The 26,789-nt window shown below is 42.2% G+C and overlaps 1 protein-coding gene across 1 annotated transcript in view; it reads right to left on the reverse strand.

Moving 5' to 3' along the window:
• Positions 1 to 26,789, reverse strand: part of ACOXL (acyl-CoA oxidase like) — a 456,283-nt gene that overhangs the window by 46,793 nt on the left and 382,701 nt on the right. Inside the window, exon 18 of the mRNA XM_040351094.1 lies at positions 20,630 to 20,731. Coding sequence (XP_040207028.1) covers positions 20,630 to 20,731 — 102 coding nt within the window. The remainder of the gene's footprint in view (positions 1 to 20,629; positions 20,732 to 26,789) is intronic.

Below are 26,789 nucleotides of genomic sequence, written 5' to 3' on the forward strand. Positions count from 1 at the left end.
ATATGGAGGTCCGATATTTTGGTGGTTGCACCATAAGCCTCCTTGATTTACACTTATCTTAGTGTTGTGTTGGCTGCTACTAGATACAGGCATACCCCACTTTTAAATACACAATGGGGTTTATTTACTAAAGCTGGAAAGTGGAAAATCAGGCTCACTTCTGCATAGAAACCATTGAGCTTCCAGGTTTTATTACCAAAGCTTAATTGAACAAGCTGGGGTTAGAAGCTCATTGGTTTCTATGAAGAAGTGAGCATGATTTTGCACTTTCCAGCTTTAGTAAATAAACCCCATTGTGTGCTTAAAAGTGAGGTATGCCTGTATATGTCAGCACGATATACACCAAATTTTTCTGACATTTAAAGATTATGCAGTGATTGTTACAGTTGAGTTCTTTGAAAGGAATTGTATGTTCTTTCCGTGAACCAGCAATAGTCTACTCTTTTGCGTTAAAAAAAAAGGTTGAGTAAACAAAATTCCATTTTGGTACAATCTGCCAGTTTGTTGTTCAAGGGAGCTTCCATTGGATTTTTCTGGAGGGATTAATTTAGGAGGGTATAGACTAGCTGGTAGGTATGGAACAGAAGAACTCGCATTTGAGAATTTTAAAGTGGTTGTAAAGGTTTTTTTTCTTTTTTTTAAATAACAAACATGTCATACTTACCTCCACTGTGCAGCTCGTTTTGCACAGAGTGGCCCCGATCCTTGTGGATACCTCGGTGGCTGTTTTGGCTCCTCCCCACAAGAGTTAACCCCCTCTGGGAAGAGCTCTCTCAAGGGGGTTAGCTTGCGGGCGCACTCCTGTGATACAGTCGGCGGCCATAGCTGCCGACTGTATCACTTAGCCCTGCCCCCAGCACACCACGTCATTGATTTGATTGACAGCAGCGGGAGCCAATGGCTGTGCTGCTATCAATCATCCAAAGATAAGCCGAGAACTGCCGAAAGCCCAGGCTGAGAAGCCAGCGTGTTCAGGACACGGAACCTTCGAGGGCTCAGGTAAGGGGGGCCTGTTTTTTCACTTTAATGCATAGGATGCATTAAGGTGAAAAAAAAAGAAGCTTTATAAACCCCTTGAAAGTCTAAAAGATTTTAACAAATTTTCTAGGACATATCCCATATGTTTAGCTTATTTCCCTTTGTCACAGCTAACCCCTGCTATTGCAAGCTGTCAAAATGACAGCTAAGAATTGCTATGTATTACATAGCAGGAGTGGCTGTCAAACTGCTGCTGCTCCTGTAAAAAATAACATTTGCAGACATCACTTAAAGCAAATTTCCACTTGGCGACTTGTCATGCGACTTGGGACTGAAAAGTCCCATGACAAGACATACCCTGTGATTTCCAATGAGTGCCGTTCATACCTGTGCGACTTCAAGTCACAAGGACTTCAAAGTAGTCCCTGCACTACTTTGGTCCCACTTTAAGTCCATAGACCTCAAGAATACATTAAAATAGCAGTAAAATCGCGCAACGTTGGGGTTGCAATAGTGGAAACAGAGCCTAACTCAAGATGGCCATAGCCAGAAATGCTAGAGGATGTATTTTAACCACTTCCCGCCCGGCCTATAGCCGATTTACGTCCGGGAAGTGGTTATGAAATCCTGACAGGACGTTCCACAACGTCCTGCAGGATTTCATGCCGCGCGCGCCCGTGTGGGCGCGCATCGCGGCGATCGGTGATGCGGGGTGTCAGTCTGACACCCTGCATCTCCGATCTCGGTAAAGAGCCTCCGGCGGAGACTCTTTACCACGTGATCAGCCGTGTCCAATGACGGCTGATCACGATGTAAACAGGAAGAGCCGTTGATGGCTCTTCCTCACTCGCGTCTGACAGACGCGAGTAGAGGAGAGCCGATCTGCGGCTCTCCTGACAGGGGGGGGTTCGCCACACAGCGCAGCCCCCCCTCGGATCGCCACACTGGACCACCAGGGATGCCCACCCTGGACCACCAGGGTGGGCAAAAAAAAAAAAAAAGCCTGCAAAAAAAAAAAAAGACGTTAAAAAAAAAAAAAAAAGCATTAAAAAAAAAAAAAAAGATGCCAATCAGTGCCCACAAATGGGCACTGACTGGCAACCTGGCAAAATCAGTGCTGCCACACAGTGTCCATCAGTGCCACCCCAGTGTCCATCAGTGCCACCCCACAGTGTCCATCAGTGCCACCCCACAGTGCCCATCCATGCCCAGTGCCCACCTATCAGTGCCCATCTGTGCCACCCATAAGTATCCATCAGTGCCACCCATAAGTGCCCATCTGTGCCGCCTATGAGTGCCCAGTGCCGCCCATGAGTGCCCATCAGTGCCGCCTATGTGTGCCCATCAGTGCCGCCTATGTGTGCCCATCAGTGCCGCATATGTGTGCCCATCAGTGCCACCTATGTGTGCCCATCAGTGCCGCCTATGAGTGCCCATCAGTGTCGCATACCAGCGCCGCCAATCAGTGCCACCTCATCTGTGCCCATCAGTACTACCTCATCGATGTCCATCAGTGCCATCTCATCGGTGCCCATTAGTGCCGCCATATCAGTGCCCGTAATTGAAAGAGAGAACTTATTTACAAAAAAATGGTTTCAATATTAAAAATAAATTAAATGGCATTTTTAGTTTGTGTTTTTTTTTAATAAAATGTTTTCCTATAAAAACATTACCAAATCTTTGCTGCTGATTTTTTCTTATCATTTATGTTTACATTTTTTATTATTTTTTTTATTTATTTTTTATGGTGTATTTGCAAATAAATTTGGCCTGCGCTGTAACAAAAATATCATGTATATTTTTATTTACAGTAAACCTTTTTTTTTTATTTAACACTGGTCAAAATAGATACAACACACACTTCATTTTTTTGTCTACATATTGCATAAAAAATATATTTTTTAAGATAATACTACAAAAAAAAGCCTAGTTGTTCCCCAGATTTAAAAAAATAGGTTGATTTATGAAAGGCAAACAGGCCATTTACTTTGAAAGGGAAGATTCACTTTGCATGAGAATTATTTACAGAGCTTGGTGAATGTGGTAAAATGTAATTTTGCAATGAATACCAAGAAAACGAAAAGAAAAAAAGAAAAAAACAGCATTTTTTTTAACATGATTGGATGATGGAAGATGGCAGAGCTTCACCTCATTCTCTAAGCTCTGGAGAAATGTCCCTTGCAAAGTGAGCAGTCTATTTGCCTTTAGTAAATCAACCACAATATATGTATTCATTTGTTATCTTAGGTAATGACAAATGTATCCCAGAATCAACAGGCCCAGAATGGAAACTGCTCTAATCCATAGGAGGTATAAATGTACGAGAGCAGAGGTGGCTAAATGGCAATTTCAATAACAAAGCTTTTGCTTATATATCAACTTGACATATCAAGCTCTAGCCAGCAAAGGGGATCCCTTATTTTGTTAATGCAGGAATATGTAACTATATACTACCGTAAAGGTCAATGTAAGCCGTCCTGACCCAAGCATGTTAATATCAATGACCATAATATCAATGAAACAATGACCATTTGTCGAGCCACTTCAAGGCACCCCAGTATTATCGGCAGTTCTAACTCTATACATTTTTGAGAGCCACCACAGTGGAAGCACATGCATAATAATAGATAGAGGGCAGGTGAGCCTGGAGGAAGCCCACCCCGCCTTATAGAGTTAGGACTGTAGATAATACTGGGGTGCCGTGAAGTGGCTCTACAGCTTACACATGTATTCGAAAAAGTGTGCAAACTAAACCCCTGTTTTTAATGCAAACTGTTACACAGGATAAGTCGGTTGGTTGCAGGCTGGTTGGTAAGTTGAGCTGGGAATTTTCTTTGTTTTCATTTGACATGAGTCACCCTTCCATGTGCTCCTTGCTGTGAAGGCCAGATATAGGTGGGGGAAGTGGCCATTTGTTTGTACTGTTGGAATACTGCTGAGGGGATGCACTGGACATCTTTGCCATTATGCTATATGCTGGGTGTCTAGTGTGCCTCTGTGCCTTTAAGGACAGGTGGGCTCCCCCTAGGCTCATCTGCCCTCTATCTATCCATTATTATGCATGAGCTTCTGCTATGAAGTTTTTCAAAAATGTATAGTATTAGGCCTGCAGATAATACTGGGGTGCCATCAAGTGGCTCTACAGCTTATGCATGTATTTACAAATGTGTGCAAACTAAACCCCTATTTTTCAGGCATACTGTTAGACAGGATAATTTGGTTGATTGCAAACTGGTTGGGAACTTGGGTAGTTAAGCTGGGAATTTTCTTTGGTTTTGTTTGAAAAGTAGAATAATGCTTTATGTCACAGATGGGCAGATGCCTCACTAAAAACAAATGGACATCTGAGTGTCCTCAAATACATTACATATCTGAATTCCAAAAACCTGCACAATTTTATAATTGACTTTCATGGCTTGTGGAATGTTTGAGGAATCTAATCATTGCCTTATCTATACAATAAATAATCAGAAAGTTGCCTAAGAACAAAACCAACTTTCTTTACCAACAATTTTAGGAGCTGTGCAAATTTACTAACAGTGCTTACACTGATCACTACGCCTACTTTAACTTGACATTTTCCCTTTGACATTTTCATTGCTTATTTTTGAACTACTCATAATGTTGATCACAAAGATACAGCATTTGCGGCTTATAAAAAAAAAAAAAACTCAGCTATTCTCTGTATTCAAACAGCTTAGTTAAGTTTAAAATGATATATTACAAACTGAACATTTACATCATGAAACCTAAAAGATAAAAAGATACAGTATAACATTTTCACTAAGTATTTTTAAAACTGTCGAATGTTACAAGTAAATTGTATAAATAAATGTTTTCATGAAAAAAAAACGTTTTGCCTTTAAGGCCGGGTTCACACTATTTCAAATTGGATGCGAGATCCCCGCATCCAATACGCAATAACAGGAGAATGTGAATGGCAGGAGAATGTGAATGGCTCTATGGAGCCAGTTCACATATCTCCGATGTGGCTCCGGTGCAAATTTGCACAGTGCGTCTTTTGGTCCGTCTTAGGTCCGAATTCAGCTAAAAATTTGGGCTGAAAACGGACCTGAAATGGTGAACCAGGACACACTGGACCCCTGCTGGGAGCCGCATCAGCATTAGGTGTGAATGGAGCCTTAGTGCTGGGATCTTTTTGGCAAGATCAACAGGTATTTTTTGTACTTGCTGAAAATGTTCTTAGCTTGAAAAATGAAAACGAATGCAGCAATTACATCTAATCACTGGTAAACTGCAAAATACCGTATATACTCGAGTATAAGCCGACCAAAATATAAGCCGAGGCACCTAATTTTACCACAAAAAACTGGGAAAACGTATTGACTCTAATATAAGCCTAGGGTGTCCATGTGCATGCCTCACTGTGTCCATGTGCATGCCTCACTGTGCCTCACTGTGTCCATGTCTCACTGTGCCCATGACTAGACTTACGTTTAACATGGGAGTATATAGAAGGGGTGCCCGGCTTTGAAAAATTGGTGTTCTCCGGCCATAGGTCCCCCAGACAGCAAACTTTGCACACTTGTAGAGGAAGAGTGGGGCTATATGTGTACCAAGTTTGGCCGGTATCGGGTCCCCAAATTCTGGGAGATCAGGCGCAAAAAGGTGACTCGAGTATAGGCCGAGGGGGGCATTTTCAGCACCAAAAAATGTGCTGAAAAAATTGGCTTATACTCGAGTATATACAGTAATATTATTTTGTGCAAGGGTTTCGTTATCTACCTTTGATGGATTGGGAAAAGGTTACAACCTATGTTAGATGGGGCAGGGAAATTCCCTAACTTCCTTTTCTGTTGACTGGTGCTACTTTGGACAGTATGTGCTGCTCCTCTCCCCTCTCTTCACCAAGGGGAGTGGAAAAAAACAGTTCTGTATAGGTAGCTTACTGACTCCCCCTACCCCCTATGTGACAGAACTAAAGCAGGCCATAGAGGAGCTGAAAACCAAACTAAAATTCTTGTCAATTGTCAGCTTGTTCGTTCTTCGCATCATTCGAATTCTAGCTGTGACTTGTGATTTTAGTGCCACAGTTGAAAGTGCCTGATCCAACATGCTGAATTTAAAAACAAAAACAAATGATGGCACAAACATATGCAATGTTTTTAGATTGTCAGAGTGTTTGGTTTTTGACTTGTCTATGGTGGCTAGACCAAGCACTGTCACATGAACGATTAAAGTCACATGCTCCTCCATACTTGTATAAACCAGGTACTTTCTTAGCTCCCGATGACTCAACAGAGCACCAGGAAGCAAATGAAAAGTATTGTTTTAAGGTTAAGGGTTAAAATAAAGTTATTTGTATACTAGCAAGTACATATTAAACTTTTGATAACCTATTTTCTTGCATTTCAACATAGGTACAACTGCAAAAATGTTCTGTAAAGCCAACCATACATGAATCGAAATTCAGCCAGGTCAGCAGGGACCAGACGAATTTCGAGCCATGTAAAAAATAGGCAGACTAATTGTACCTAAGTTGATCCATCGACTGACTTGGGTACAACTAGCCTGTTTGATTTTTTTTTACATGTACTGCTGGCATTATTACATTCTCCTGACTGGGAAGCCATCAACCTTGACCTTGTTAATGGGAGCATCAAATGGTTTTCTTTTCTTCCGTGGAAAACCGACAGAATATTGAATCATCTATGACCTTCCTAATTTCCCAAAATCAAAATACACAAAACAACAAAGGCTAAACAATTGGAGCACTGTGCCTAACACTGTTGTGTAGAGTTGTGGGTTTAACACAAAGCAAGAACAGAGAAACAGACTTTATCAGGGCTTTTTTTCAGGGGGAACTTGGGGGAACTCAGTTCCACCACCTTTGGCTCAGACCCTTTGGTGCCTGCTCACCACAATCACTTGTAAACACAGACGTCTGGTTTCTGTGTTTACAAGTGACAGCTCTGCACTTTGTGTGTAACCCCCCTGAACTCTGCACACTGTATGTAATGCAATCCTGGTATTTAATGCCCCTTTAAGACCTTTCTACTGTTTGTGAAATCTGAACGTGGTCGTGGTTGAGTTCCTGCACCTATTTTCTGAGAAAAAAAGCTCTGGACTTTATAATTTGGCAAGTTTTTATCTGGAATTCTGTTAATTTTCACTGAACATTAAAAGAGGATTGCTCAGCGCTGGATTCTGTGTGGCAAGACTGGACACAGATGATAGGGAATCTCAGGCCCCGTACACACGACCAGTTTCCTCGGCAGAATTCAGCTTCCGACCGAGTTTCTGGCTGAATTCTGCCGAGGAAACTGGTCGTGTGTACACTTTCAGCCGAGGAAGCCGACGAGGAGCTCGACGAGGAAATAGAGAACATGTTCTCTATTTCCTCGTTGTTCTATGGGAGCTCTCGTCCCGCCGAGCTCCTCGGCGGCTTCAGTGCTGAACTGGCCGAGGAACTCGATGTGTTTGGCACGTCGAGTTCCTCGGCCGTGTGTACGAGGCTTTATACTCTACATTGTGACATCAAAAAGAAAAAAAAACTTTTTTGGGTTTACATCCACTTTAAGTGGGTAATGCCTAAGCACAATTTTTCAATTTTGACATGTGTTAGTCAAATTGTTCCTATCATCACAAGGTGAATTATATCTTGTTTTTTTCAGGACAAATTGGGCTTTTGTTTGGTGGTAAATGATAATGGACATCTCATGTAAACTGGGCCAAAATAGTAAAAAATATATAAAAAAAAAATATAAAATTTAGCTGTATATTTCTTTCACCACCATTACCTACTGCTAAAGAACAACCCAAAATAAATTCTCCTGCTCCAGACGATTGCAGCGATACCACATATGTGTATGTTAGTTGTTGTATGAAAACACAACACACTGATACTAATTAAAAAAATATATATTTTTTTAAAATCCTGCCCAATATATACTGACCATGACCTTTGACCCTTACTTGACCCAAACACTAACCCTGGCACTAACCTAGATCAACCCTTGATCTAGCTATTTTTTATTATTTGTATTATTTATTTTTTACGGACAGTTTTTTTTCTTCTCTCTGCATGGAGATAAAGCGAAACAATGTATCTTTCCTCTCCATTCCCAGAGAGAGCAACACAGTGACTTATCCCTGTTGTAGCCAATCAATCGGAGGCCATCACAGCCATCAGATGACTCGGAAATGGGAGTTCTGAGTACCGATTGTTATTACGGGACACAGGGTTCCCAGTGAGACCCCGGTCTCTGTGCTGGGAGAGCACTGTGTGGTGTGCAACCAGTACAAAGACAGATTTGCATATATGCGGCCACACAGAAAAAAGCCCAGTCCAGTGGTGCCGCATATATTGTGTACTGTCGGCGTGAAGGGATTAAAAATCCCCCCACAATTAGTGTATATGTATGGAAGTTGTATAGTGTGTTCTATCAAAGTTTAACTTTTCCACTGTACTATTTTCTTCCCACAACCCAAAACAAAGGGGAAGGTTATCGCAGGATATACAGTATCTTACAAAAGTCAGTACACCCCTCACATTTTTGTAAATATTTTATTCTATCTTTTTATGTGACAATACTGAAGAAATTACACTTTGCTACAATGTAAAGTAGTGAGTGTACAGCTTGTATAACAGTGTAAATTAGCTGTTCCCTCAAAAGAACTCAACACACAGCCATTAATGTCTAAACCACTGGCAACAAAAGTGAGTACACCCCTAAGTGAAAATGTCTAAATTGGTACCAAAGTGTCAATAGTTTGTGTGGCCACCATTATTTTCCAGCACTGCCTTAACCCTCTTGGGCATGGAGTTCACCAGAGCTTCACAGGTTACCACTGGAGTCCTCTTCCACTCCTCCATGATGGCATCACAGAGCTGGTGGATGTTAGAGACCTTGCGCTCCTCCACCTTCCATTTTAGGATGCCCCACAGATGCTCAATAGGGTTTAGGTCTGGAAACATGCTTGGCCAGTCCATTGCCTTTACCCTCAGCTGCTTTAGCAAGGCGGTGGTCATCTTCGAGGTATGTTTGGGGTTGTTATCATGTTGGAATACTACCTTGCGGCCCAGTCTCCGAAGGGAGTGGATCATGCTCTGCTTCAGTATGTCACAGTACATGTTGGCATTCATGTATTCCTCAATGAAATGTAGCTCCCCTGTGCCGGTGACTTGTCGTTAAGGTTCCCCTAACGAGATGGTTCCTGTAAGGACTGCACAGGCACAATCCTTGCCGACGGAAATCTCCGAACCTCGGCCGGCATCCAGGCTCATTCTTTAACATCCCCGTGGATTGGAGGATGTTAAAAAAAGAGCCAGGAGGCCGAGCAAACAGAGCGAGCCGTCCGAGCGAAGCAAGGACGTGAGGCCGACTGCCCACTTTCCTCAAATTCCACGTCGCCCTGGATGCCGGCCGAGGTTTGGAGATTTCCGTCGGCAAGGATTGCGCCTGCGCAGTCCTTACAGGAACCATCTCGTTAGCCGGAACCATATCGGCAGATCACCGGCAGCACTCATGCAGCCCCAGACCATGACACTCCCACCACCATGCTTGGCTGTAGGCAAGACATACTTGTTTTTGTACTCCTTGCCTGGTTGCCGCCACACATGCCTGACACCATCTGAATCAAATAAGTTTATCTTGGTCTCATTATGACCACAGGATAGGTTCCAGTAATTCATGTCCTTAGTCTGCTTGTCTTCACCAAACTGTTTGCGGGCTTTCTTGTGTATCATCTTTAGAAGAGGCTTCCTTCTGGGATGACAGCCATGCAGACTAATTTGATGCAGTGTGTGGCGTATGGTCTGAGCAATGACAGGCTGACCCCCCCACCCCTTCAACCTCTGCATCAATGCTGGCAGCACTCATATGTTTATTTCCCAAAGACAACCTCTGGATATGACGCTGAACATGTGCACTCCACTTCTTTGGTCGACAATGGCGAATTGGGCCCAATTTGGAAATTTTCACTTAGGGGTGTACTCACTTTTGTTGCCAGCGGTTTAGACATTAACGGCTGTGTGTTGAGTTCTTTTGGGGGGCAGTAAATATACACTGTTATACACACTGTACACTCACTACTTTACATTGTAGCAAAGTGTAATTTCTTCAGTGTTGTCACATAAAGATATATAATAAAATCTTTACAAAAATGTCAGGGGTCTACTTACTTTTGTGAGATACTGTATGTGTATATATATATAGACTCCATGAGATTTTTGTATTTATTTATACCACACTGCAACTACACCCTTCATGGATACACATATAGTATAGGTCACTATACAAGTTTTTTTTGAACAAAGTGATGTTTTTTCCTGGCCCTTTTTCCCCTGGGTAGTGTCTGTGGGCGGTGTGCAAATCTTACTGTGAAGTGCAAAGTCAGAACCACAAGTTCACAAAAAAGTATAATGTTGATCCAACACCCATGCCAAGTGATGAACTGACAGGATGTCTGAGTTAGCTGGCAAGTTCAAAGTCACAGATTTTAATACACATTTTTTTTCTTTATTACTATGTATAATTCAATAACCCTTACATTTCAAATGTGTTTTTTTTTTATAATTTCTCCAGTTTACTGCAGGTCCACTTAACTCCTTCTTTCCTTTATTTTCATGCAGCCTGCTAGCAAGCAAGGTCCATAAAGACATGGATGAACGAGTTTTGGGTGGAGGAACTTGACTGGCCTGCGCAGTGTCCTGACCTTAACCCAAAAGAACATCTTTGGGATGAATTAGAGTGGAGATTGTGAACCAGGACTTCTCGTCCAACATCAGTGCCTGACTTCACAAATGCACTTCTGTAAGAATGGTCAAACATTCCCATAGACACTCCTAAACTTTGTGGTCATCCTTCCCAAAAGAGTTGAAGCTGTCATAGCTGAAAAGGTTGGGGCACCTCAATATTGAACCCTACGGACTAAAACTGGGATGCCATTAACGTTCAAGTGCGTGTAAAGGCAGGTGTCACAATACTTTTGGTAATATAGTATATATATATATATATATATATATATATATATAGATGAGACGACATCCGCCTATCACGGAACAGGACGAGGAGGAGGCACGGCTTTTGAACAATGGACGCCCGCAGTCTGACTGACTGCATGAAATGGCACAGTGAGGCATGCAATGGCACAGAGAGGCGAGGCAATAGCACAGCGAGGCAGGCAATGGCACAGTGAGGCATGCAATGGCACAGTGAGGTATGGCAATGGCACGGTGAGGTGAGGCAATGGCACAGTGAGGGGGAAGGGGGTCGTCTTATACGGCGAGTATATCCCAAAACCAACATTTTTGGGGGTCGTCTTATAGGCCCAGTCGCCTTATACGCCGGCAAATACGGTAGTGAGGAAGGCATGGAACTTTTTTCAGGTTTGAATTGTTTTTTTTTTTCCGTGTCCCCAATAAGATTTTTCTCACTTGTTCTGATGATAGATGCCACTGGGACAGTAAATGAGGTGAAATCTCTCTAATGGGGGCAAAGACAGCAAAAAAAAAAACTCAACAGAGGTTGCACTCTAGTGAGCACTAAATCTAGATAAGTATATTTATATATGTATTGCCTTAATCTAGAAGGCCTTTTAATCCTTTATTTTTTTTATTTTTTTTGTCACACCTCTATTCTTTCCTTGGATAAAAGAACCACTTCCTGGGTGGAGAGCTATTTGTTGAACAATAGAGAGGTATACGAGTTCTACCACTGCTATGAAACTTGTTCTTCAACCTCTTCAGATCTTGCCAGTACACTACACTGTATAGTAATGCTTATGTAAATTCACATTATGCACAACAATCCCCTTGTAATACCTAAAGGTAATTTGAAAGATGCTAAAAATGTATGTAATTCATTGCTTAAACACCAATAACTGAGACATCATACCCAATGTCAGAGATATAAGACAATGGTTTGGGAGGTGGGTGTGTGGAGCAGAGTCTTGAAAAAGTAGAGAGGCAGAAAACTGACTGGAAGTTTGAGCATGTCTTGTAGGTAATCTGGGTACAGGTGCTTGTGCCTAGTACACACGGGCTGAATGTCGGGAGAAGACATCAACCGGTTGAATAAAAACCGTCCGACATTCGGCACGTGTGTATGTCAGTCGGTTCAACAGAAGTCGACTGTTTGGCTGAGGTGGAATCTCTCAAATGGGGGCAAAGACAGCAATAAAACTCAACAGAGGTTGCACTCTAGTGAACACTAAATCTAGATAAGTATATTTATATATGTATTGCCTTAATCCAGAAGGCCTTTTAATCCTTTATTTGTTTCGTTTTTTTGGCATCCCTCTATTCTTTCCTTGGATAAAAGAACCACTTCCTGGGTGGAGAGCTATTTGTTGAACAATAGAGAGGTATACAAGTTCTAACACTGCTATTAAACATTCTATTAGGAGGCATTGGCGGGTTTCTTTTGAACATTCAGCCTGTGTCTAGGGTGTCCGGTTCAGCTGGCTGCCCGAAAAAGGTCTGCCGATCGGCATCTGATCAGCACTCTCAGCCAATGGCTGAAAATGATGACCGGTGTGTGCTGGCAGGAGGCAGTCCCCCCATCAGAACACAATAGCTCAGTGGAGGAGTTCAATGTTCGAATATCACATAGTTAGTACAGTGGCTCCTCCTGAGCTTAGCCCGCTGGGTTGAACGAAAAAATACTAATGGGTGTGTACTAGGATTAACAAAACATAGCCTTTCATAGGAATAAATGGTAACACATGTAAAGCACATTTAAAATGTACTGCTACAGCCACTCAGAGGGCCGGAGCCGCGATACCCGGAAGACACACTGAGGCAACATGTCAGCTACCTCGGCTTGGAACAGGTGAGTTACCGACGCCTCGTTCTAAGGTAAGTATTTCATAATGAGCTAGTATGCGGATACAACCGCTTTAAGAAAAAAAAATACTCTGCTAATGAGAACAGTGGGGTGGATTCGGGTAGGGGCGCGCACTACTACGGAGGCGCAGCGTACCGTTTTTACGCTACGCCTCCGTAAATTACTTAAGCTACGCTTCATTCACGAAGCATTTGCTCCGTAATTTGCGGGGGCGTTGCGTAAAAGTGGCCGGCGTAAGCGCGCTTAATTTAAATGATCCCGTAGGGGGCGTGGATCATTAAAATTAGGCGCGTTCCCGCGCCGAACGTAGTGCGCATGCTCCGTCGGGAAACTTTCCCGACGTGCATTGCGGTAAATTACGTCATTTGCTTCAACGGGAACGTAAATGGCGTCCAGCGCCATTCACGATCCACTTACGCAAACGACGCAAATTTCAAAAAACGCGACGTGGGAACGACGTCCATACTTAGCATTGGCTGCGCCTCCTAATAACAGGAGCAGCCTTACGACGGAAGCGCCGTACGCAAACGACGTAAAACTCGAACGCCGGGCGCGCGTACGTTTGTGAATCAGCGTGAGTATGCAATTTGCATACTCTACGCTGACCACTACGGGAACGCCACCTAGCGGCCAGCATCAGAATGCAGCCTAAGATGCGACGGCATAAGAGCCTTATGCCAGTCATATCTTAGGCTACAGTCAGCGTATCAAGCTTTCTGAATACAGAAAGTCGATACGCCGGCGCTACTTAGCAATTACGTTGCGTATCTATGGATACGCAGGCGTAATTGCTACTTGAATCTACCCCAGTGTTTTTGCTACAGTTTTTGAATTTGCCTACTTTTCTGAAAAAGGAGGTACTGTATTTTTTGTCAACTGTTCACTTTTCAATAAAAAAAAAAAACAGTTTAATAACCTAATAAAGTTGCAGTGGATGATATTGGTGTCTTTTTCTGTGTCTATACCTTCATTTATGTCTGGGCTAACTCTGAGTTAGAACTGTGCTCCAAGAACAGATCAAAGGTAAGAGCTCTGAGTCTATACATAGGATGCATTAAGGTGGAAAAAACATGAGGGTGTACAAGCTAATAAGCTGCTGCTGCTATCTAACACTATCTGTATGTGTGGAACAGTGTGTCCCATCACTGGCCGCTATGCTTCCTTCCACTGACCCTACATTACTACTATGAGGTAGATTTACTATAACTGGAGAGTGCAAAATCTGGTGTGACTCTGCATAGAAACCAATCAGCTTCAAGATTTTATTGTCAAAGCTTAATTGAACAAGCTGAAGGTAGAATGTGATTGGCTACCATGCACAGCTGCACCAGATTTTGCACTCTCCAATTTTAGTAAATCAACCCCTATGTTCTATGTTTTTTAGTGACAAAATGCAGTCGACAGGAGGAACCCTGATTCTTGAATCTTTGGACAGCTAAATCACTACTTTCAAATGTATTTTCTCATGGAAGCGAAAGGCTTGCTCTAATTTAGTAATACTGGTTTTGACCACTCACCAAGTAAGCTAGTTATTGACTCTCTAACTGGCAAGAATATGATAGGCAGTGCTCTTTGATAAATGTAGCCATGTACCCAAGCTTTCTTCAAAAAAGCATAGATCAAACAAAAGGCATTCTGAATTAATTAACAAAAACTTTTCCTTTTATGTGTGAAACTTTTGAAGGTTTTTTTTTTTTCAGGCAGATGAAAGTAAAATGGAATATTTGACCAGACTGTCCAATCTGCCTTTACTTACTTCCCTTTTAAACAAGCAGTAGCTTCTAATAGCTGAACAAATGCTTGTCTACTTGGCCCTTATGGAAATATTTGCTCCTTTCAATGTATTTCGGTGATACGCCATTTGTGTTGACCTTTGTAACATACATAACCGATGATGTACCCTTGGAAAGTCTAACACATTTCAGAAACTTTTATTACTCATACAAGACTCCTTTGGTTCAATGGTGCAGGAATTTGTCAGTAAACAGAATGAGGGGGATTGCTATTAAGGTCAGCAGGAGGTAGATGACTCAGTTACCTACAACACTCTTAGAATTATCATGTTTTTCAGCAAAAAACAGAGCCAAGCTTTGTGTTCAATTACACAAGTGAGATTTGGGGTTGTTGCGGATTCTAAACTGCTCAGATACCCAATTTCTCATGTAACATGCTACTGTAAACGGTAGGGTGGCTAAAAAAGAGGTATACTGCAGAAACCTGTACTGATAAAATATAAAGGCTGGCAGTGCTGACATCTCAAAAACACAAATTTCCTAGCTGGCATGCTCATCCAGTGGTGTATGAGTCACAGGATCTGTCCCGACTTCATCAGATCTGCATGCTTATTCTCGGTCAGTATCTCAAAGCACTAAAGCTGGAGACAGCAATTAGCACTTACAGAAGGTGTAAGGTACATAAGGAAAATTACACTGTGCTATAGATTCTAAAGCCCTGTACACACGATTGGTTTGTCTGATGAAAACGGCCAGACGAACCGATCGTGTGTGGACCCCATCGTTTTTTTTTTCCATCAGTGAAAAAAAAATAGAACCTTTTTTTAAATTTTTCCTATACCGATAGAAAAAAATTATCGTCTGTGGGGAAGTCCATCAGTCAAAAATCAACGCATGCTCAGAATCAAGTCGACGCATGCCCGGAAGCATTGAACTTCATTTTTCTCAGCACGTCGTAGTGTTTTACGTCACCGCGTTGGACACGATGGATTTTTAACCGATGGTGTGTAGGCAAGACTGATGAAAGCCAGCTTCATCGGATATCTGATGAAAAAATCCATCGGTTTAGATTCCATCAGATATCCGATCCTGTGTACAGGGCTTAAGTTTACATGCTGCAACTACTGTACTTGTATACAAAGTTGTACTAAGGTGAATCTGTGTTCATTTTGAATTTGTCAGAGTCATATTTAAGACAGTTTTAATAATAAAGCCCTACCAGATCATTTGATTTACAGTAAAATTTGCCGTAGAAATCAACTTTAGACTCTGATCCAAGTCCAGTAAACCCTCCTCCCATCTGAAACCTCCCTCAACACTAGTTTATCCATATTTGTAATATGTATTATATGTACACGCTGAGGCAAAGCCATGATTTCCTGCACTCACAGTATGTCCTTAATTTTCCAGGTTAATTTTCCCCAATGAACGATTTAATCGGAAAGATCCTGCACCCCTATAGAATTAGGCTGTTCATCACTATATTCTAAAGCAGAGCATTGGGTCTTTGGGGAAATTCAGGGTCTCCAGAGCAGGATCATTACCTTTGCCCCCTAGGGACATGTAAAAAAGTGGTGTTCACGGGCCTGAGATGCAGAACTTCATGCAGGAGAATCAGCATGTGCCCCAGGTATCTGGGCCCAACAAAAACCTGGGTTATGTATCATACATTTATTTATTAAAGCTCCTAAAAGCTTCTTGAAATTTCTAGCCATGTGCACCTTGTGTAATTGTATCCATCAAATGCCGTCCCTCCACCTCAGCAAGCCCCCTAGTACTATAACTCCAAAGTTTGTTCAGCAGCCCGCTGGGATTATTGTCTCAGAATCTCCTGGCAAAGCTTTTTTCCTCCAGAGGAAGGAATAAAGACTCTTCCACATAGCCTGGCCAGAAGATTCTGTAGCAATGGTATGCAGCTCTCAGTTGGTCTTTAACCTTCCTGGCGGTAATCCCGAGTCTGGCTCGGGGTGGAAATACATTACCATTAGCGGTATCCCTGAGCCAGATTCAATGTTTTCCCACTGTGTGAGCGAGCTGTCTTCTCGCTCGATTCACACAGTGCCCCGAGTGCCGCCGAGCTCCGTTCCCTGCGACGTTACGACGCACAGGGCGGAGATCGGCGCAAAATTCAAAAAAATAAAAACACAGTACACATACAGTATACTGTAATCTTACAGATTACAGTACTGTATAAAATAATTACACACTCCTTTTGTCCCTAGTGGTCTGTCCAGTGACCTGCATGCACTTTTATATTATAAATACTGTTCTTTCTGCCTGGAAACTATGGATTAAACATAGCAACCAAAAAGTGTCCCTTTATGTCAAAAGTGGTTTTAGACCAGCTAGAAAACAGCGATAATAAATTAGAATCACTTGCAGAATTGAGCAATAGCCATATGTGGGGAAATTCGTCATCAACGCTGAAAGTAATGACAGCGACAACTCTGCAACTGAGCTAATTTCAGTGTTTTTGATTTGATTACATTATTGAATCATTTTTTTTATTATTATTATTATTTGTTATAATTATTTATAGTTATTTATTATATTATAATTAATGATTTTGTGTTTCAAACTTTATCTACCCGGGATGTCTACTAGACTCTTGTTTGGACAGATTTAAGTGAGTTATTCCTAAGAATTACAGGCCCTTCAATATAAAACGCCAAATTTCCATGCAAAACATTTGTACTACTTTTAGCATCAAAAAACCTGACATAATCATACCGCCAGGGAGGTTAAAGCGATAATGGCAGTTAACCTTTTAAAAAATCAAGTATTTACATGTCACTTCCAGATGAGTTTTAGAAAAAAGGACACATCTTGTTAGATTCAACAACTTTTCATTCAAAGGAAAATGATGGGTAATGTGACAGCTCTTCCACTTTAGCCCTTCAATAATGTGCAACATGCCTCTAAATAAAGCAAAAATAGTTGGTTGCAAAGCTTTACATGAAATCATTTTTACTTTCTCTCCTATTTTTACCACAATAACATCTAGTAAGCACGATGAAGCGAGCTTCATTAGTAAATAGTGGTGGATAGGAAATTTTTTCCTGTATGGCCCACAATGACTACATTCTAGTTGACATGAAGCTATGAAAGCTGAGAGCTGGAATCTGACCATTTACTAAAGAAAACAGAGAGGCTTTCCTCCCCCTAATCTTTATAGGCAGTAACAGGGTCATTCACACCTTTGGTGTCACTTGTATTAAACACACTGTGAAAATGTCTACGATACAATCACACTTTCCTTTACAATGGCTTCTTTAATTTGAGGTAGCTCAAAATTTCACTTTACAGAGAGGTGAAAGATGACCTAAAGGTTATAAAAATGGAAATATTTGATCACCTAAATTGAATGACATACCGTACTTTAAGGTCAACAACACCTAAACTGAGAATTCCATTTTGCTTGGGTGCTGACAACTTGATCAACAAGTTATTTTCTTATAACTCATTATAACTAAGGATTGCAAATGCAAAATCTCCTTACCAAGAGTACCTACTTTTCACAATTGCTATTTAATTTCAATTATTTTTATTGAAGTATTAAAACAGCGTCATACATTTTTTAGAACAATAGTGCAAATACATATTCAAAATATCGCAAACATAAAAAATATGTTTCCTTCAAAAGACAGGCAAGTATAAAACATCATGACATCAAATAGAAAGATCCCAACCGTAAATCTCTCGGGTGAGAATACCAAAAAGAGTAACAGTATAAACATAGAGATGAAAAACAATAACAAACAACCAGGGAGTACACTTTCGACCCAGTTGTGTAGTTTTCAAATAAGAACATCTATCAGGTAATGTAGAAAAAGGTTACTGCACAATAAGAAGGGGCAGGGACAAGGAAAAAGGAAAGGGGGAGGGAAGGGGAGAGACCTAAGGGGAAGGGAAGCCACTGGGTACTTGCTTAAAAAAAATCATCAAGATAAAACTGTATGTTCCATCAAAAGTATCTTGAGTTTATAAATGAATATCAACCAAAGTAAAAAAAAAAGAGAAAAGAGTGGATCAAGAAAAAGGAAAATAGATAGATATTATATCCATGGATCCCATGTAGTGTCACAGGGCCAAATCCACAAAAGGGATACGACGGCGTAACTGCTGTTACTCCGTCGTATCCCTGTTCCTAACTATGGAACTCATCCACAGAATCAGTTTTCCATAGTTAGGCAGAAGATCCGGCATGTGTAAGGGACTTACACTGCCGGATCTTAGGATGCAGTACAGCATCCGCCGCTGGGGGCATTTCGTGTCGAAATGCCGCCTCGGGTATGCAAATTAGCACTTACGGAGATCCACAAAGCTTTTCAGCTTCGTTTTTTCTCCGTAAGTTTTAGTTTGCATACGCAAAATTAGGGCTGCTTTTACAAGGTGTAAAGTTAGTACACCATGTAAAAGCAGACCTTTCTGTCCAGCGATGCGATTTTTTTTTAATTTTAAATTTTTTTTTCCCGCCGTATTTTTTTTTTTTCCGACGCAACTTTATTGACCCGTCGCAATCCACAAAGCTCGGCGTAACGTAATTTCGCGCTATGCACGTCGGGAAAATGATGTCACGAGCATGCGCAGTACGGCCGGCGCGGGAACGCGCCTCATTTAAATGGGAATCGCCCCCATTTGAAGAGGAACGCCTTGCGACGGCGGAATTTAAGTTACACAGCCCAAAATTTCTAGGTAAGTGCTTTGTGGATCGGGCACTTAGGTAGAAATTTTAAGGCAGTGTAACTTAAATGGAAAAATTTACGTTAGGCACGATCTTTGTGGATTTGGCCCACATTTCTTAGTAGAAATGCAGAGAAATGTGAGTCTATCGTTAACCATGATCCAGTTAAGTTTACTCTTCCCCACTTGCTATTTAACCCTCCAGCTCCACCCCAAATCTGAAATAGATGGATCAAAATTAGACCAGTTCAGCAGGGACTGGATGAATTTCAATCTATATATGGCCATTCCAGCTCAAAACAGGTTGATTCAACTTTCAACTTCTGCTGAATGGAAACGTTGGGGAACTTTCGTTGATCAGCAACTACATCTGCTTATCAGTGTACTCTGCTATCAGAACACAATGGCACAGCGGGAGGATTCCTCCATCCACCTCACTTGTGTGGATGGGGAAATCCGTGTTTTTTTTTTTTATTCAGCCTGGGGGCTGATCGAAAAAAAAAAAAATTATGGCCAGTTTAAGAAGTCCCCCCTGGTCAGGTAAAATAATGTGAGTATGTATTTATGTATTGCCCATGCAGAGGGTTTGCTTTAAAATATAACTAAAGCCAAAACATCTTTTTATTTATTTATTCGTTTAAGATACAGTGTGGAAGGGTTAGATCTGCCAGGTTATCCTATATTTGTGCCCCTGCTAAGGAGATTTGGCATGTCTACAGAAAATGAAAGGTAATCCAAATTTTTACAGTTGTCACTGGAACCGGAGGAAGTCTTCACATTCGCATTGCAAACTAACTAAAGACTGACTTGCACCCAGTTTGGGGAGATTTCCTCTCACTTCATGTAGTGTCTTTACTGCCAGAAGTGCACAAATGATCTATTTAACAAGACATAGCCAAACAAAAACTAATGGCAGTCATAATCATTCCCTACTCTATCCAAAAACAGTAAAAAGATTTTTGGCTTTAGATATACTTTAAAGTGGTTGTAAACCCCTAGTGAAAAAAAAAAAAAGAAGTTCATTATGAATTACTTATCTGAGATCGAAGCCACTGCAACCGCCCTCGTACACCACTCTGCTGGCCGACATCTCAGGGGTTATTCCCTGGTATCATGGCTCCGGCGCTGTAATTGGCCAGAGCCATGATGATGTGTGCCGGTAACGACACACAGACTGAAGCATACATGCCATTGCTTCAGTTTGCCCCAGTGTGCATGTGCCAATGACATCAGCACATGCAGAGGACAGGGGATATCTCCTTAACCGTGCAGGTTTAGGAGATATACTGGGTAGCTACAGGTAAGCCTTATTGTAGGCGTACCTGTAGCATAAAGTGGTCTGTAAGGGTTTGCAACCACTTTAAATCACAATTATGTTATTTCAATGCTCACATTTTTATGAGTTAAATGTACAGAACGGCTTACCTGATTTCTGATCTGGTTACTGGTTGCTGGTGTCAGGTATTTCTGTTCCAGGTACCAAGCTCGCTCATTGTAAATCAATTTGGTTCCATATAGCAGGCAGAACTGAAACATAAGACCATAATCAATGAGAAAATTATTTACATTAATATAAACTTTCAATCTGTTACTAAGACGACCAGAAGGCTGTCACTGCCCCTTACCCCTAAATGCTGTGAGCAAGCTACCTTTGTGAACCTTAGATAACAGAGCCTGTTTTTATTTTACACATGCACAACGAACCAAAACTCTGGAGACCCCAAGGGTTCATGCACATGAGCTATATTCCTGCACCCAGAATCCCCAGCCGCTAGTACAAATATATGACTGCTATACGTGGATATACACAATTTTGACCATAAACAAGCATGCAGACATACACTCCTGGACACTGCTTCTGCATCCAAAAGCGTGCATTCGTGCACATACACATGTTTATGCTAGGAGCTGGGTATACCTGTGTATGGTCTATTTACATTTTTTGTGTGGCTCTCAGGCTGCAAAAATGCAGCCATATTTGACAATATATGCGCCAATATTCCTTTGTGCATGAGCTGCATAAGCAGAGCAGATACATCATAAAAAGGCTGCTGGTTTTGTATATAAGTTATTTAAACAAATGCATTATAATATCCGAATACGCCTTGACTTACAATTGCACACACTTATGAAATAATGGAAACAAATGATAACAATACTGTAAATAGATTACTGATCTCTGTGTCTAAAAGCATTATGAAGAAATTATTTTTCAAGTTTCACAACAGACGCACTGGCCACTTGCCAGCCCTTTGGAAAAAAAAAACATTCAGGTGATTAACATTTGGCCTTATACACACTAGGCATGGGGCTCTGGTGTTTGCGGGCAGAAGGCACTCTGTGACAGTCTGACAGCTGCTGCAGCTGTATGGTGCCTCTTGATGTCTGCATATTATGTGCCCAGGGAAAAATGCCTTGGAACGCAAGAAGCTTGCATTCCAATCGTTTGTTCTTGGGTGTATACTAGAGGTCGACCGATATGGGTTTTTCTCTGGCCGATGCCGATATTTAGAAATCGGGGCAGCCGATGGCCGATATACAATGCCGATTTTTGCGGCCGATATATAATGCCGATTTTTGGATTGGGATGCATTGTGGAGGAGGATGGATGGTGCTGGGCGTGGGTGGGAGATGCGTTGTGGAGGGGGAAAGATGGTGCTGGCTGTGCCTGGGGGATGCATTGTGGAGGGGGGTGGATGAATGGTGCTGGGCGTGGGTGGGGGATGCGTTGTGGAGGGGGATGGCTGGATGCTGCTGGCCGTGGAGGGGGGATGTGTTGTGGAGGGGAAGAGATGGATGGTGCTGGCTGTGGATGGAGGGAAGGGGGTGGATGGATGGAGCTGGCCGTGGGTGGGGGATGCATTGTGGAGGGGGATGGAGGGATGGAGCTGGCCATGGGTGGGGGATGCATTGTGGAGGGGGATGGAGGGATGGAGCTGGCCATGGGTGGGGGATGCATTGTGGAGGGGGAGAGATGGATGGTACTGGCTGTGGATGGAGGGAGGGGGGTGGATGGATGGAGCTGGCCGTGGGTGGGTGATGTATTGTGAAGGGGGATGGATGGATGGAGCTGGCCGTGGGTGGGGGATGCATTGTGGAGGGGGAGATGGATGGAGCTGGCCGTGGGTGGGGATGGATATATATATATAAAATTAGTGTGTATACAGGAGAGGGGTGTGCTCTGACATGTACACACTGTCCATTGGATGACACCTGTGAGCTCCCACGTGAGTTGGAGTACTATGTACAATCACTAGAGAGCTGAGGCACCTATCAGAGATGATAGGAATACTGTACATTACCCCAGTCCCAGTACTCCAGCAGCACGAGAAATGAATCCTTCAGCCACGCTGCTGGTAGCCTGCGCGCCGACACCCCCCCCTCTACCTCGGCGGGCTGTACTGTAGCAGAAAGCAAACTTGTGACAAGCCCGAGCAGCTGCAGTACAAGTTGTCTGCGCGAAGAGATCACAAAAGCTTCCTGCATGCTGGGACGGTGGTGGGAGCCGTAGCCTAGAGCCTATGTTCAGTAATTCCGCCACCGTCCCAGCATGCAGGAAGCATAACAAGTGTGATCTCTTCGCGCAGACAACTACTTCAGTTGCTCGGGCTTGTGACAAGTTTGCTTTATGCTACAGTACAGCCCGCCGAGGTAGGGGGGGGGGGGTCGGCGTGCAGGCTACCAGGCTGAAGGATTCATTTCTCGTGCGGCTGGAGGTGGAGCGGGGTTTTAGCGTGGCAGCCGAAAATCGGCCGTTTTTTTTACAATAATCGGCCGATGCCGATTTCTTAAAAACGGCCAAATATCGGCCGATATATCGGCCGACCGATATATCGGTCTACCTCTAGTGTATACTGCCTTAAAGGTTCATACAGCTAAGTGCATCATACATCCCTGTTCAGCCACAGCATCTTTCAGACTCTTATAGAGTTTGACAGGCTGCTGGCACTGGGGCTAGATGTGACACACAAGGCCTTAGAGCCCAAATGAGACTGACTTTAAAATATTTGTTGTGGTCTTTGAAATAACTTCACATTAAAAGCAGTTAGAAAGGCAAGTTGTTAAGAATATGTAAATAGTTTAAAGTCCATAGTCTGGGTAGAGGTACACTTTAACCTAAAAATGTATTCTTAGCTAAAAGAGCTAAAAGGATTCAAGACGGAACATTCACACGTTCCCTGTATATGCAAGTAAATACCTACATTTTGACCTACAAGTTTCTATTACTTGCCATTGATAGAAGTGAGGCCCCGTACACACGACCAAGTTTCTCGGCAGAATTCAGCCAGAAACTCGATCGAAGCCGTATTCTGCCGAGAAACCCGGTCGTGTGTACACTTTTGGCCGAGGAGACCGACCAGGATCTCGTCGGGCCAAATAGAGAACATGTTCTGTATTTCCTCGTTAGTCAATGAGGAAACTTGGCTCGCCGAGATCCTCGGCGGCTTCACAAGGAACTCGACGAGCAAAACGATGTGTTTTGCCCATCGAGTTTCTCGGACGTGTGTACGGGGCCTAAGAGTATTTGAATCTAGATTTTTAGAGGGAGGTTGGTAACTTCTTTCAGTGCGCCAGGAAATTTCAAAATACAAAGAGTGCTTAACTATGTAATGGATTACTGAAAAAAGCAGGTCTGTGAGTTGCATTGGACATGTGTCCAGATAACAAATAGTTTAATGAAGACATTGAAAGTTGTGTTCTATGAATCACTTACAAAATCTAAAAATAGGTTATTATTGTTATGAGTAATTGGACCTTTTCCATATTTTTTTTTTTTTGCTTTTGTCTAAATGCTTTTCTGAATATAGGCCATTTAATTAAAGCCTAAGTTTAGCTAAAATAAAAAACATAAAAATCAGCACAAGGGACATAATGTACAGTTATTATGATGTGTCCCTTGTTTTAATTCTTCATTTAAAATACATCTTCCTCTGGTTTTAGTTAAACTTAAGCTTTAATAAAATAATGGTAACATTTTCACACGGTTTTTATGATGTCCTGTTATTGGTTTCTGCATAGCACAGACCTCAGAGGTTTTCTAAACAGCTGGGCTACCTATTTCCTACAATGGTATGGGTTGACTTTTTACTTTGCTTTGTTTGTTGACTGGTCGTTCTTAACGTGACTCTATTAATAGAAAAGTGTGGGGGCTCTTATTGCTGAACTCCTCCTGAAAATACTAGTTGCTTGGCTATGTGTGATGTAAGTTCTTTTGAGTGACAGACCCAGTATAAACATGATTTAAATTAGTGTCCTCAGTCCTTATCACTGTACTTGTTCTAGGTCAGCAACCAAGACACCACTGAAGCCAAAGCAACAGCATGACAGCCAGGAAACTAGATTCTCAAAAGGAGAGTTCAAAATCCAAAAGTAGAATTGCAGCCTCTTCTAATATATCATGATACTTTTACCATCACCACTGAAGTATTTTTTTCACCTCCTTGATGGAGGGCATTTGAACCAATGGGGTTTATTTACTAAAGGCAAATCCACTTTGCACTACAAGTGCACTTGGAAGTGCAGTCGCTTTAGATCTGAGGGGGACATGCAAGGAAAATAAAAAACTGCATTTTTGCTTGCACATGATTTGATGATAAAATCAGCAGCGCTTCCCCTCATTTCAGATCTTCCCCTCAGATCTTCAGGGACTGCACTAGATCTACAGGGACTGCACCACCAAGTGCTAAGTGGAGTTGCCTTTAGTAAATCAACCCCAATGTGTTGCTATGAGAAATTTGGAGCTCTATGGGGCAAGGATAGCAAAAGCAGAATTTGCACATTTGTTGTATAGTCATGTTAAGAAGGCAGGGTAGATTCTTAGCTGGATTCCGAGACAGTTACGCTGGCGTATCAGTAGATACGCCGTCGTAACTCTGAATCTACGCCGTCGTAAATTTAAGCGTATTCTGGAAACCAGATACGCTTAAATTAGGCTAAGATACGAGTGGCGTAAGTCTCCTACACCGTCGTATCTTAGGGTGCATATTTACGCTGGCCACTAGGTGGCGCTTTCGTTGATTTCGGCATAGAATATGCAAATGAGCTAGATACGCCGATTCAGAAATGTACGTGCGCCCAAAGCATTTTTTTACATCGTTTACGTAAGGCTTTTTCCGGCGTAAAGTTAGTCCAACAAATAGCTGGCCTAGCCAATGTTAAGTATGGCCGTCGTTCCCGCGTCGAAATTTGAAAATTTTACGTTGTTTGCGTAAGTCGTCCGTGAATGGGGCTGGACGTAATTTACGTTCACGTTGAAACCAATACGTCCTTGCGGCGTACTTTGGAGCAATGCATACTGGGATATGTCCACGGACGGCGCATGCGCCGTTCGTTAAAAACGTCAATCACGTCGGGTCACCAGTCATTAACATAAAACATGCCCCCCTGTTCCACATTTGAATTAGGCGCACTTAGGCCAGCCCATTTACGCTACGCCGCCGTATCTTAGGAGGCAAGTGCTTTGTGAATACAGCACTTGCCTCTCTGACTTACGGCGGCGTAGCGTATATGCGATACGCTACGCCGCCTCAAAGTTATGCCAGTCTTTCTGAATCTGGCTATCTGTGTCAGTTTAACTTCTAAGGCTGAGGATGTTCCTAATGTTTTAGGGGTGCAGGCCTCTCACTGAATTGTAGTTTAATGACCATTTAGTGTGTTAGTTAGAGTCTGAAGGGGTGAAGGACAAATGGATGGTATGATGATCTACCCATACAACTAGATGAATTTTTACACAGTATGAAGTACAGTCCAGGTTACTTTTCTGTTGGATATGAAACAATCAGGTGAATTTGTTCACAGTGTAAAGTGCCCTTTCCAGACCAAGAAAGGCTTTTGGTAACATACCACCCCTAACTTTGGCACAATGCACCCAGTAAAAATTCTGATTCTCCTAAGACAGTCAAAGCAAATTTTATAGTCAGAGAAGTGTTACCAAATGTCATGGCTTGGAAGAATTGCTACACTGTCTTAAAATGACCCTGTTTACAAAAACCCTTTAGAACTCTTCTGACAAATATCCCAGCTTACATTCTGCACCTATTACTTACAACTCACCTTTCTTCAGTTTATCTGGGGGGATCCTGGTCAAAGGTCTCTAAAAAAACTTTTCAACAAAGACAAAATGTGGGCCTTTCATTTAGTCTATTATAATTCTAGTTACTATTACGCAGCTGATATTTACCCTCTGCTCCAATACAATCAATATTATATGGGTTCTACCATCTCAGTGCAAACACAGTGACAACCCCACACTCCAGCATTCTCAAAAAATGTGGGACAATGTCAAATATTTCGGAAAACTAGTATCTCCATTTCTCCCTGCTGTGACCAGAGTATAAAATCCAGTTTGTCTTCTGGGGTTTGATTAACCTCTTAGATTCTGCCTCTGGACAAAGTGTGGTCTATGGCGGAGACATGATTTCCTTTCTTTGACCTTTTACAAAAAAATCACAAACCACCATCATCCAAGATTTCGGTACTTGTAGATTGAAAGCTACATCACCTACTCTACCTCAAACTCCACCCCTATTCAGCAGCTTAAGCTCTTTGAACACTTTTGCCTACATGAATGCCATATCTGCAATTT

Source organism: Rana temporaria, chromosome 4 (genome assembly GCF_905171775.1).
Source record: "Rana temporaria chromosome 4, aRanTem1.1, whole genome shotgun sequence".
In the NCBI taxonomy this organism is placed as follows: Eukaryota; Metazoa; Chordata; class Amphibia; order Anura; family Ranidae; genus Rana; species Rana temporaria.